General features: G+C 42.0%; 1 protein-coding gene across 1 annotated transcript in view; it reads left to right on the plus strand.

Annotated features, from left to right (window-relative positions):
* Positions 1 to 13,328, plus strand: part of SVEP1 (sushi, von Willebrand factor type A, EGF and pentraxin domain containing 1) — a 130,549-nt gene that overhangs the window by 81,378 nt on the left and 35,843 nt on the right. Inside the window, exons 26-32 of the mRNA XM_026061554.1 lie at positions 527 to 728; positions 1,354 to 1,529; positions 2,064 to 2,188; positions 7,178 to 7,301; positions 7,830 to 8,000; positions 10,143 to 10,316; positions 12,686 to 12,805. Coding sequence (XP_025917339.1) covers positions 527 to 728; positions 1,354 to 1,529; positions 2,064 to 2,188; positions 7,178 to 7,301; positions 7,830 to 8,000; positions 10,143 to 10,316; positions 12,686 to 12,805 — 1,092 coding nt within the window. The remainder of the gene's footprint in view (positions 1 to 526; positions 729 to 1,353; positions 1,530 to 2,063; positions 2,189 to 7,177; positions 7,302 to 7,829; positions 8,001 to 10,142; positions 10,317 to 12,685; positions 12,806 to 13,328) is intronic.

Below are 13,328 nucleotides of genomic sequence, written 5' to 3' on the forward strand. Positions count from 1 at the left end.
ACAGTGGTCTTTGAACTTTGCTATAAACCATGTCACTCTGCATTAAATGTGAGCACCACGGGAGTGCTGTTCGTATCAGTGCAGTGTATTTCAGTCATTCCAGAGCAGAAGTCATCTTTCTCTCTCTTTCTCTTTCTTTATTTTTTTAAATCTTGGTTCTTATGGATGAAATGAAAACAAATGATCATGCCCTTTTGGGCTGATGGATGGGCAGATGGATTTGTACGTTCATGGGCAGAGGGTGAAAAGCATATCCAGTGCTATACAAGGTTCATGTTCATTCTCTGTTAGACTATCAGCTCCTTTTCCAGTTGTATTTTTCCAAATGCTCTGTGTTCTCTAGCCTTGGAAAACTCTATGGGCTGGCTGGTGCCAGGCTGGTATACATTCTTCTAGCTCTGACCAATTTAAAGTGAAGTATTTCTGTAGATGGGTTATGTTCCATTTTACTGCATTTGGTTAGATTGCATTTGATTTGTTTCTGTGTTTGTAAGAATATAGCTCTAAAAACTCTTCTTTGTTGCAGAACAGTCCTCTGGTTTCAATCTCGATTTTGAAGTCTCTGGCATCTATGGATATGTCATGTTTGATGGTGTTCTCCCATCTCTTGGTGACATCACCTGTACATTCTGGATGAAATCCACTGACACCACAAACTATGGGACTCCCATTTCTTATGCAGTGGAAAATGGAAGTGATAATGCATTTCTCCTGACAGATTACAATGGGTAAATCACAAATCTGCTTTTCTCTAGCTTGCACCTGTCTTTACTTGATAGAGAAAGTACAATCCAAAAGTCTGAATATCAGCTTTGCCTATTTTGGGGTAGGCGAATTTGGATCCAAACTTTGTAGCTGAAGTTGCCCCCTTGTGTTGTTTTCTCTGTTACTTTCTTTCCTTCACTTTTTGCCAATACAAGAGTAACAGCAAGAAAGCAATGTGAAGTTTAGAAAACAGGGTATTTCCCTTTGGATTATATTTACAGCATATTTAAAAGAATTGAATCAATGACGGGGTAAAACTGGAGCTCAGCACTCAGAGTACTTGTAGGTATGATTCTCAATGCAGAGATGGATCAAGGGACAAGTTTAAGAATCCTCTATACAACCATAACTTGAGTCTTCACATTGTGGTGCAGAACACATTACTTATTTCACTATACTTTGCATATGATAATAGTCACTTCCAAGTTCTCTCAAAGACTACAGATATTTCAAGAGAGATTTTGTGTACGAGGTGGACAAAGTTACCCCGTTTAGCAAACGACATTTCTTTGGGTAGTGTGGGACAGGCTGTACTCTTCAAGTTGCTGCAAACAACTGAGTATGCCTTCATCTTCCTTCTCCATGCAGCTGGGTTCTTTATGTAAATGGGAAAGAGAGGATCACAGACTGTCCTTCAGTAAACGATGGTAACTGGCATCACATTGCAGTCACATGGACATGCACGGATGGGGCATGGAAAGTGTACATTGATGGAAAGCTGTCTGATGGAGGCAGTGGGCTCTCAGTCGGCTCAAAAATCCCTGGTATGCTTTATTTACATTACACCAGATCTTTTTCCTTTTTCCTTTTTTTATTACAGAGTTTGCTTTGCGTGCAAGGATATGCTTATTTTGATGTTTCTAGTATGTTTTCAGGTTTTCAGCATTTATACAGTGCTCATGTTTGCTCTTTTTGTTTATGAGGATAGTTCCCTTACTCAGCCTCAGTGAAGACTAAGTGACTATTTCTAGGGTAAAGTAGTAGACCACTTGTTTTGGTGGTGACAGAGTTTAGTCTGTAAAGGAGCCTGTTCTGAACTGATTTCAGAATGGTTTTGTGGGAGCAACTAATGCTTATTCCTGTTTGAGGATCACTTCCTAATTTTTATGCTCACTCACCTCAATCTAGAATAAGGCTTCCCAGAAGTTTGCTGGGCGAGTTTGTTGAAGGTGGCTGGTGTTCTGCTTTATAAAACCTCAGTAATATGAGCTAGAAAACTTTTTTAAAAAGTTCTTCTGTGGGGATACCTGCTGTGAGGCTTTGTTTCCTATCCCTGTTCTAATTGTCTCTGAGTTTAGGTGGAGGTGCTCTAGTACTGGGACAAGAACAAGATCAGAAGGGAGAAGGATTCAACCCAGCCGAATCTTTTGTGGGCTCCATCAGTCAGCTCAACATTTGGGACCATGTCCTGTCCCCACAGCAGGTAAGTCCTTACTGCAGTGTTTGAGCACAGGGCTCTGAGCATAGGATGAACACATGAAAATGCATTCCAAGTTAGCTTATTGGATAGACTTTACTGTTTGCACAGAAGTCAGTGGGGACAAGAAGAAGCCTTGGCTTAGGGTTATAAGCTTAGTGTAGTAAGTGTAGTAGCTTTAAGCAAGCCTAGGTATGGTAAAATCAACATTGAAGTCACCATCTTTTTTTGACTGAGCCTTTCTATATTAAATGTCTTTGAAAGAAAAATGAAGACACACAAAAGCTAGTAATCCTGTTAGAAGAGGGAGAAAACTGTATGAAATGAGCTCAGGGCTTACTTTACAAGTTTCAATTCCCTCATGCTGCCATGTGAAGGCATTGGTAAAACTTCAGAGGTAAGGCATCAGAATTTAAGCCAATACATTAGACAGTATATAAAATCTCTGAACTATATCATTCAGGGAAAAGTCTGAATGATCAGCATCACTGAATATTAGGCTTCTTTTTTTCAGGTACCAAAAATACAAGTTTGATGCTAAACTTTCACAGAATTACAAAATTACTGTGGATGGAAGGGACCATGGGAGGTCTCTAATCCAACCTCCTGCTTTAGCAGGGTGAACACTGAAATCAGACAGGGGACTCAGGGCTTTGTCTAGTCAGATCTTGAAAACCTCCGAGGACAGAGATCCTACAACCTCTCTGGGAGACAGTTCCAGTGGCTGATTGTCCTCAGAGTGGAAGTGGTCCAAATGGGACCTCCCACTTCAGTTTATGACTACTATCTCACTCTCCCACCACACACTGCTCTGAAGAGCCTGGCTCCATCTCCTTGACGATCTACCTGCACCAGGAGGCTGCTGTTAGGTGCCCCTGAAGCCATCTCTTCTGCAAGCTGAACAAGCCCCAGTCTCTCTTCACTGGGAAAATTTTGCAATCCTTGACTTTCTTGGTGGCCTCCCTTGAACTTGTTCCAATTTATTGATGATTTTTATGTACTGAAGAGCCCACAGTGGAATGTAATATGCCAGATGTAGTCTAATAAGTGCCAAGGAAAGGGGATAAGCACTCCCTTTCTCTTCTAGCTGTGCCCCTGTTCACACAGCCTAGGATGTTGTTGGCCGTTGTTGCTGCAAGGGTGCACTGCTGGCCCATGATCAGCTTGCTGTCCACCAGAGCACCCAAGGCCTTCTCCACAGAGCTGCTCCCTGGCCATGTTGTCCTCAGCCTGTTTCATTGTAGGGATTTTTCCTTCCAGTTTGTCCCTGTTGAATTTCATGGGGTTCCTGTTGGCCCATTCCTCCAGTGTGTTGAGGTCCCTCTGGATGGCAGCTGTATCCTTGAGCATGCTGACTGGTCCCACAGTTTGGCATCATCTGTAAACTTGATGATTGTGCTCCATCACCTGCTCCTGGTCATAGATAAAGATAATAAATAGTGTTTCAATCCTGAAGGTCAGAAATCACAGGATCACAGAATGGTTGAGATTGGAAGGGGCCTCTGGAGATCATCTAGTCCAACCCCCCTGCTCAAGCAGGGTCACCTAGAGCACATTGCACAGGATCGCGTCCAGGCGGGTTTTGAATATCTCCAGAGAARGAGACTCCACAACCTCTCTGGGCAACCTCTTCCAGTGCTCTGTCACCCCTCACAGTGAAAAAGTTTTTCCTCATGTTCAGATGGAACTTTCTGTGTTTCAGTTTGTGCCCGTTGCCTCGCGTCCTGTCGCTCGGCACCACTGAAAAGAGTCTGGTCCCATCCTCTCGACACCCTCCCTTCAGATACTTGTACACATTGATAAGCTCCCCTCTCAGCCTTCTCTTCTCCAGRCTAAACAGGCCCAGCTCTCTCAGCCTTTCCTGAAACTGTTAGAAAAGCCTAAACAGCAAGGACTAATGTTCAAAGTCAGAGGCATTTCTTGGGAGGAAAGGGGTTGTGATTAAAAGTTTTTGTTTTGATGTATTTTTACAGTTTTACTACTGTTTGCTTATTTATCACTATTTGTTATCCATGGTCCAAATAAAAAAATAATAAAATTAACAGGAAATTGAAAAGAATATAATCAGAATCTTTGCTTCTATCATCCAAATGTCTCCTCTGTTTCTCTCTTCCTGTCTTTATGTCTTTGGCTTTCTGCTAGGTTCAGAAGTACCAGCAATCTGGTACTTTTCTTTGCCTTTTGGGTCACCGAGTGCTGCATTTGCAAGTCAAATCTTTGGGTTTTCATGTACAAGAGCAATGCTGAGAACAATTAGTACACATGATTTTACAGGACACTGGTGAAGAATTTAAGTGGGATTTTCTAAGGCCACTTAGAAAATTTCTCAGTACTGGCCTGTCTTTAATGCTCTTGACAGGCTTGGTAAAATTCCTATTGGCTTCAGCAGTCATACAGTTAGGGCAAGGAAGAAAATCCTACCTTTCATTTATGGTATCCATATTCTTAATCTGAAGACGGATGTGACAGAGACAGGGAACTGAGCCAAGTAAGCTTCCTATTAATTTTTTACCTCATTTGTTTTTAGAGATTGGGGTAGTAAATCACTATCATTATCTCTTTTATTATCAGTTATGTTCTAGCCAGCTGCAACTATTCAGTAAGTCTTATTTTCCTGTTCTCAGCCATAAAGGAAACCGGGGCAAGAAAATATGTTGCCAAGTGAATAACAAAAGCTAAATCCACTTTAGTTGCCCATCCATTCACACAATAATTTTGTATAGGTAAACCAACATTCTGGCTGTTTGTTGTTGAGTAGGGAGCAGTAGAAATATGAGTTGTCGTGAGGTCCTTTCCTGCCCTCCATACTGCTTGGAAGAAATGATTCCCACACTCCCCTGGCCCGCAGTAGGGCATTTTCCGTGCAGGTTGTTTGCAGCTCGTGGCCTAAGCAGTTCACATCAGCACAGACAGTTGAAGTCAGATCTTTGAAACAGCTACAGAATAAGCAGGTGTGGTCACTCTTGTCTCCGGTTGAGCTGGCTCTGCACTCTGGTCAGCCCCAGTGGAGCTCAGGACAGGGAATGTGAGAATAATTCAGTGTGAGGTTCACGGTGTAGCTTCCCTCCTCCCAAAGACAGCCAGTATAGCACAGTGGCTGATTTCATCCACCGGAGACTGGACAGAAGTCAGTCACCCTTCTGGAAAAGGCAGTTTCCCAGCTGCTCAGCATGGGCCTGGCACACCTGTGTTTTTTAACCAGCTAACTCTGCCTTGAAGCCATGCTGCGTGTACTACAGGGCCAAGCTGGCTGTGCTGAGATGTGCACAGCCTATTGAGCTGCTCATCTTTGCTCTTTTAATTCATTCTTTCATGCAGCTAAAGAAAACATTCCTTTTTTTCTGCCAGGGAATTACTGCAATGATCCTCCAGCACAGGACAGCCACGGAGTAGGAAGTAGGCTTGGTAGCCTAATTACTAACATGTTCTCTTAATTGAATAACTATCTTTTCTCCATAGACCACTTCGGGCTTTGATGCATTAATAGAGGATTAATTATCCTTTTGTTTATCCTTTTATTGCACCTTTGTCCTCCTAAGGGCATGTATATTATTTTAAGTAGTTCCATGGGCCAGATAACTGCTTCTTCCGTGATAGGGAGAAATGTAATAGAAAGTACTATGCCAATATTACGAATTAGAATTGTTTTTAAGCACCTCCTGGTACTATGTTCCCTTTCTGTTCTTGGAGTTACAGTGAGCAAAGGTAGTGCAGAGTGATTCCAAAGCCTTGGTTCTTTCATTTGCATTTTTAAAATGCTTTTATATAATAGAAATTTCCCTGGGCATCCAATGGAACTAGTCAGCTGCCTTTTTTTGCCAATGGCACAGTCAGGACATCTGAGTTCGTTGCAGGGAACCACTACGTGGTCACTATTTATTTGACATCCCATCAATAAGAGTCTGTCTGCATATTCTTACTTCTGCCGAGGATTCACTGTTGGTGTCTGAATAGCTTAATGGTTCTGTGACATGTGGATTTATGGTCCCCAAGTTCCTGCTATTGGTAGCCATACAGAAATATGATTACATTACTGTGTTTAATAGGTTGTCAGATTCACAATGAGGAAGTTGAAACATTTTAATCTTATTGAAAAAAATAATTGACATTAAAATAGGACATGGAAACAACTCAAAGTTTCCCATTGGCATTTCAGGGTGGTTTTTTTTCCCTAGTAAAAATCCAAAAGAAACCTCTAGTAGTTCCATTAAAGAAGTTATGTTTTAAATGGAAAACTTTTCTATCAAAGATGTTTGACCAGGTCAGTTCTTAAGATATTGACCTGCTGCTGATCTAAAAATGTGTTCCTTTCTTTGTCCTGTCCTCAGTTTGCCTATTCCCATTTCACATTCAATATATGGTTAGATATGGCCTTGTCCTACCTCAGTTGAAGACAATGCCAAAACCAACAATAATATTGGTATAGGTATGTCTTACCTGCAGTGTTTTGAAGAACCACAATATAGCCTAGTTTATTGGATTCACAAAACACTTGTCCTGGAAACAGCAGACTGCTTCATTTAGTGCTCCTTTTTGTGTTTCTGGTCCTTAAATGTGGTGCTGTGATAGCACTGTTTGAGGAATGCCACTCCTTAACTTTCAGTTCCTCTTGGCTCCCATTTGACATTTTTCTGCAAATACATCAGGTCTTCTCTTCAGGTTGTGTCCTCCTATCTGCCTTGTCTGTGACATAAATACATTCTTCTTTCCCACTAGCAAGCACAACATTGTTTCAAGGATTACGTTTCATGTTTTGCTTGTATGACAAATATTCTTTTAGGTATTACTTCAGTACATGCCTCTCTATAACTAGCTGGCTTATAAATACAGAAGAGCAATTAGTTTGACCAGAAACTTCTTGTGCTAGAAAGGAAAAGCATCGCTTTCCGAATGATCTGTTTCAGTGTTGCATGCAGGCATGGAAGGAATATTTGTTTGCATTCTTTTCCTACAAGGTCCTTAAACAGCACCTAATCACCTGTTTTAAATCCATAGGTAAAATCTCTGGCTACATCCTGTCCAGAAGAACTCCAAAAAGGAAATGTACTAGCCTGGCCAGATTTCCTGCCAGGAGTTGTTGGAAGAGTGAAGATAGACTACAAGAGTATATTTTGTGCTGGTTAGAACTTTGTTTCCTAGAACCCTTTTTGTTTTGAACAATATTGTAAGAAAACTGTGTTGTAAGGTTAAATGTGCTGGCTTGCAGCTTTTGCCCTACTAGCCTTGAATAAATTATTTTGATAATTTAACATTTGGAACATTCAGTCCTTCATTCCTCAAATTCCAGGGTTTTGTAATGAAAGTTCACTGGAATCTCAGACAGAGATTTATTGCTTCCTGAATTGAGATGTTGAAAGAATGAGACAGTGCTGGGTCAGAAAAAGGTTTTTCTTGTCCTTTATACTAAAAATAATTGGAGTGTATTATAATATCTGCTGCCTCCTCACCCCTTTTCTTATGGATTACTTGTCTGATCTTCAATGTTGCTGATTCTCAAAACTTTTTGAATCTGAGCGGGGCATAGAATAGCATAACATTTCCCCAAACTTTCTCATGGATAAATTTATACAGGATCAAACAGTCAGATAACAAATGTATTGCTTTCAGCACCACATCTCATACTCCGTGCAATGTATTTTGTCCACAGACTGCCCAGCCTTGCAAGGATCCATACCACATCTGCGGGCTTCTTCGGCTGATTTAAAGCCAGGGTCAAAAGTGAGTCTTTCTTGTGACCCAGGTTTCCAGATAGTGGGCAACTCCGTTCAACACTGCCTTAACCTGGGACAGTGGACCCGGCCTCTTCCCCGCTGTGAAAGTGAGTTGTCTGAATGGGCTGGCAGGATTAGGAAATTTCAGCTTCCATTTAGATCCTACTAGTGTTCTCAGCCTATTTATCCCTGCTACAGCAAAGCATCTAATCCATCCATGTTGCAGCATATACATATATGCTTAAAACTTAATTTACATTTTACTGAATGGAGCTACCCTGTGGTCCAGTTCTGCCACCTTTTTCAGTCATTTTCAAATGTGCATGGCAGAAATGATCTATTTGGATCAGAGCTCTCATGCTCTGAGCTTTTCTCTCCAATGATACCAGGCATGTGGAAGATGCACAGGAAATGCTAAAATATCTATGTGATTTTTAAATATCACTTAGAATGCCTGGTTTGAGATAAAAGCCTTGGCATTAGGTATTTTGTAGAATAACTTCTTTAAAGGTGACAGATAATCCTGTCAGGACTGAGAAGTGCTACAAGGCTTTTATGAAACCGGGCTGCATACATTTAGGTTCACAAGGTTCTTTGGTTCCTGCCTTCCTAACTCCTATTTTCTCCTTTCATTTGTCCTCCTGTATTGTGACTGCACGTCTGACTGCAGTTGTACATGTTGGAGCTGACTGTATTTCTCATTTCAGCATAGTAGTAAGTTTGCTCCAGAAGCAAGCATGCATGATCCCAAAACTGTTCAATTTGGAGAAAATTCATTTTTGTGTGGGTTAAAATCTTTTTTATAGTTTGAACTAGATTTGATGTGGTTGTTCTTTCTTCCCCTTTATTCAGTTGCTCATAACACAGATCTCCTCTTCTGCCTAAAGAATAACATGTGTGTGAGGATTACCCAAAAGTAAGCCCTCTTAGGCAGAGCCTAATTTCAGTGGCAGAGACAGCTTTGCTCCTTTTCGGTGTTTTGGTGTTTATCCCTTTTTGGTATTTTGGTGTTTTATCAATGACAGGGCACCAAAATTCTGTTGGTGTTGCTGTCTGTTTTCTCTGTGTTGGAGCAGGCAATGTTCCTCCTTGAGCACAGAACTCAGAGAGAACAGGGTTGGTCTGCCGCAAACGTGCTGAACGACCAAGGGTCAGACTTACTGACCTTTCTCAGCCGGTTCCACAAGTATCTGATCGATAAAAGTGGGACGAAAGTAGCTATTTCCTGCATAAACAGCTGCAGGATTCATAGTGGCCTGGTCAGAAAATGTTCTTCTACTGAGTAAATCAGGCTTGTAATGATTGTAATGATTACCTTTACTTACCAGGATCCTTCTCCTGCTTCCAAAGATCCCCAAATCTTCCTGTCCCCAACCCCTGACAGCGTGTCCTTGTTACAGGCTCTCTTTAGCAGGTGCTATAGCCTCCATCACAGTGGGCTCTGCACAAAGTGTCTATTGTTCGATCTTTGCAAATGTCTGGGAAGCAAGGAATTGCTGCAATCCATGTAGTTACAAAGATGGGCTGTGTAACCACCAGAGTAAGTTCTTGTCATTCTGATTGAAACGAGGATTCACAGGAGCAACTCTGCTAGAATAGATAGCAACCTCCGGCAGCTAGGTACAGTGACACCTTCTGCTGGCAGAGCTGGGATCAGAAGAAATTATTTACTATAGCTGAAGTGATTTGCCTGTGCATGTATATGAGGTCAGTTCCGGTCTCTCCACCACTCATACACTCCCTGGTCTCAGATTTATACTGTTCTTCAACCACTCAGCAGTAACCTGTTCGCCAACTTTGCAGTGTTTAAACACAGTAACACTGAGCTTGTTTTTCAGCAATAGGGAAGGGAAATAACAGGAACCTGCCTGAGAGCAAATTTATTTCTCTTTTTCCTTAAAACTCATTAAGGACCATTTGATCATCGGGAAAGTTTCTTGTAAGTGAAGGGCATCTACTCAGACCTTAGTGTTGCATCACAGACCTCTCCTCCAGGGCTAGCAGAATGGCAGGAGCTGAAGAGTCCTGCTCAGTCACTGTTCGACAAGTGTCCACAGAACAAGACTCTCCCCTGGAGCCAGAATCAATTAGTTACCTCAGAAAAGGTTTGGGCCTTCTGGTGGACACAATACCACAGTTGTCACAGAGAATAAATCTCTAGTGGTGGTTCTGGTGTGGAATTACACTTAAGTTAATCTTCCTGTGTCTGATCTGCTAATATCTGTGCACTCTTTTCACTCATGTTTCAGGGATCAGCTGTGGAGTGCCTCCTCCTTTAGAAAATGGATTTTATTCAGCCGAGGACTTTTTCGCTGGCAGTACTGTTACCTATCAGTGCAATAATGGCTACTATTTGTTGGGGGACTCCAGGATGTTCTGCACAGACAATGGGAGCTGGAATGGCATTTCACCATCTTGCCTTGGTGAGATACGCCATACATGTGGCTGCATGGGCTGGTGATCCTGTGCTTCTCTTGTGCCTTTGGGTTTGGGTGGGATTGGGTTCTGGTATTGAGCAGGCTGCTCAGAATCTGAGGAATCACGCTCCAAAATGTTCGTGCTACTGAAATCCAGTGTTCAACATCTTGTCACCTTCCCCTCTCCATCCCTCTATATGTCCCAAACTCTATGTTCCTACTCAGTAAGCCTCAGTAAATACAGGCTCTTACTCTCAGCCTGTATTCCCTCTCTCCTTCCAGGTTCTTTTAGCCCTAGAGACCTTGCATCCTCTGTTTCTAACCTGTGCATCTCCCTGTGCTTCAGCATGCCTATCAGCAAGCAGCTGCAGCATTGAGAAGTCTGGGAACACAGTTAGGTCCACAGTTCACACATTTGCCACACCATAACTTATTTCTTGATCAGGAATCTGACATACCAGATGCAGCTGCAGGATCTGAAAGCTGAGAGAGCCTGTAGCATTGTATTGCACACAAAGGACCAGGAAGGACAGGTCTTGTAGGACCATCTCTCCAACAAATTCCCACTGAAATCCACTAGCTAGCTGTAACTGACTTGCTTCGTAAGCTGCTGTTTTAATCATGCCTAATGTGTGAGTTACAGGGTAACAGCTTGACATGATTTACATTTGGTTTGGCTGGTTGCTCTGTCTAAACAAGTAGGTAGAGCACACATTTTTTCAATGCAAGATGAACAAAAGCAAAGCCAATAGCCTTTTAGCTCTGCCAAAATTTCCTGTGGAGCAGGATCCCTTTTCTTTCATCAGGACTACTTCAGAACCTCCAAACAGACAATGCAGTCTGTTGTTCTACTCTTTGTTTTTCTCCCCTGCACTTTATAGCATGGCACAAAGATGAGCAGGCTCAGAACAGATGCTGCAGTGCTGTCCACATAATTCCACATCTGTGCAGTAGGGAGCATGTGTTGGGAAGAAAACACCCTGTGCCCCACCTTGCAGCTTGCCTTGACCTCATAAAGCAGAGTAGAGTGTAAAATGGAACCAAAAATGGGTTTGGCACCCTGGCCCACCCTTTGCCTTTCTGATTCATGCTCCAGGCAGGTGCCAGCAAAGCATGGTACACCTTTTGCTCTGGAGCAGATCTGATTCATAGTGCCCATCCTCTCTTCCTCACCATATGAGACGTTACATGAAGAGCAGCCCTTCCCGTTCTGCTGTGGTATCACATTGCATTCTCCTGACGCTTGTATAATTGGCAACTGGTTTGATTTTATTTAACACTTCTAGTCCTGCATATCAGAGAGAAACACCGTTTCTGTTCAGAGTGTTGTTGGTTCTTTCATGCTGACCAGACTCATTCAGCAGTGAAGAATGAGCACACCAATGCCATAGACCAATTTTTAATCTATTTGCTCCATTTGCTCTGCAATTTTTGCCTGGAAATGGTCTCTGCATTTTTTGCCTGGAAATGGACAAAGAACTCTAGCTATGTGTTTGCCTGTTATACCCAATTCAACAGCTGTCCTATAGCAGATGTTTAAATTAAGAATTGTTCTGTTCTCTAAGACTCTGGTTTGTATGAGGAATAATCCCTGATGCTGGCATTTTTCAATGAGATGCTTCCAAATTGACCCCTCACAATTTATGACTCATTGTTTACATACCAAGAACACTTCTGTACAGTCAGGATTTGAAAGCTGATATGAAGTGATCTGGAGCCAGGGATTTGGTTTGCTGTACAGTACTGAGCCACATGGAGCATAAATCATCAATTGGCATTTCTAGGCACTATTGTCATATAAATAATTAATCATAATAACTAAGACATTTTGAAATCATTTTAACCTTTCTGGCAACTGCAGGTACTTCTCATTCTTATTCTAGCAAAATTCTGTTCCACAAAAACTGGACTCTTCTTGTGTTTTATGTTCAAAGTCGTTCCCCTCTTGCCTAAGTTTTCCTGCCTTACCGGTGGGAAGTTTGAGGCACAAAGAATTTCCTAGCAAAGTGTTTAATGCAAAAGAGTCCTCCTTCCTAGTGTCTGTACAAACCAGCAGATAACAGCACATGAACTGAGATGTCTGTTCATCTACTACTTGGAAACAAAATACTTTTTGTGGAAACACTGGCAAAAGGATAATAGAGGGGTCTCTGACTTTTCCATGGTTTTATAATATTTTATCATAAATTTACCAGAATGCATAAATATTGCGTCTTTCTACTAGTGCATCAAAGATGTGATTGAATTAAGAGTGATTCTTAATTATACTAATTAAAGAAATTCCTTCTGACAGTGAGACAGAAATTTGAAGCAGATGTTTATTACAAGTACCAACCAAGCAACATCTTCATTGTGTCTTTTTCTTTTTTTTGTAGATGTTGATGAATGTGCTGTCGGATCAGACTGTGATGAGCATGCATCTTGTCTTAACACAAATGGATCCTATGTTTGCACTTGCATTCCTCCATACACAGGAGATGGTAAAAAATGTGCAGGTATGGGAGAGAAAAACATCAAGCTAGCCTTTCCAAGGTTCTTTATAGGCCAATATCCTGCCTCCCCCTGTGGAGGACAGTTGCCAGGGATGGATATCTAAGGAGGGATGGTGCAAGCGTGCCCTCTTCTCCAGATCACTTTGGCCTAAATCAGAGCATGATGAAGGGCCTCCTTTTGTTTCTTGAGAGCACACCTGTCTCTATGGACAAAACTATCATTAGGACGTAGGGATGCCGGTTAGGAGACAGACACATGCAAAAACATTTTCCTGCTAAATGGAGCACATATGCTTAAGACCTGGGAAAGCCACATGCCACTACTTATGTGTCACTTCTCAGAGCAGAGCTATGAAAAGAAGAAATATCTGACGATAGGCATCTGAGTAGGAGTTAAGCTGCCTATTGCATGGAAACATTAAGCAAGGTAGCTTTGCAAGAAGATGCCAAGACAGTGGCTGAAGTTGGGACAGAAAGCAACTGAGCTGATTTCCAGCTCAGGGCTGGGTGTGCTGCAGTCAGTTTT

This window comes from Apteryx rowi, unplaced genomic scaffold (genome assembly GCF_003343035.1).
Source record: "Apteryx rowi isolate R43461 unplaced genomic scaffold, aptRow1 scaffold_182, whole genome shotgun sequence".
Classification (NCBI taxonomy): domain Eukaryota; kingdom Metazoa; phylum Chordata; class Aves; order Apterygiformes; family Apterygidae; genus Apteryx; species Apteryx rowi.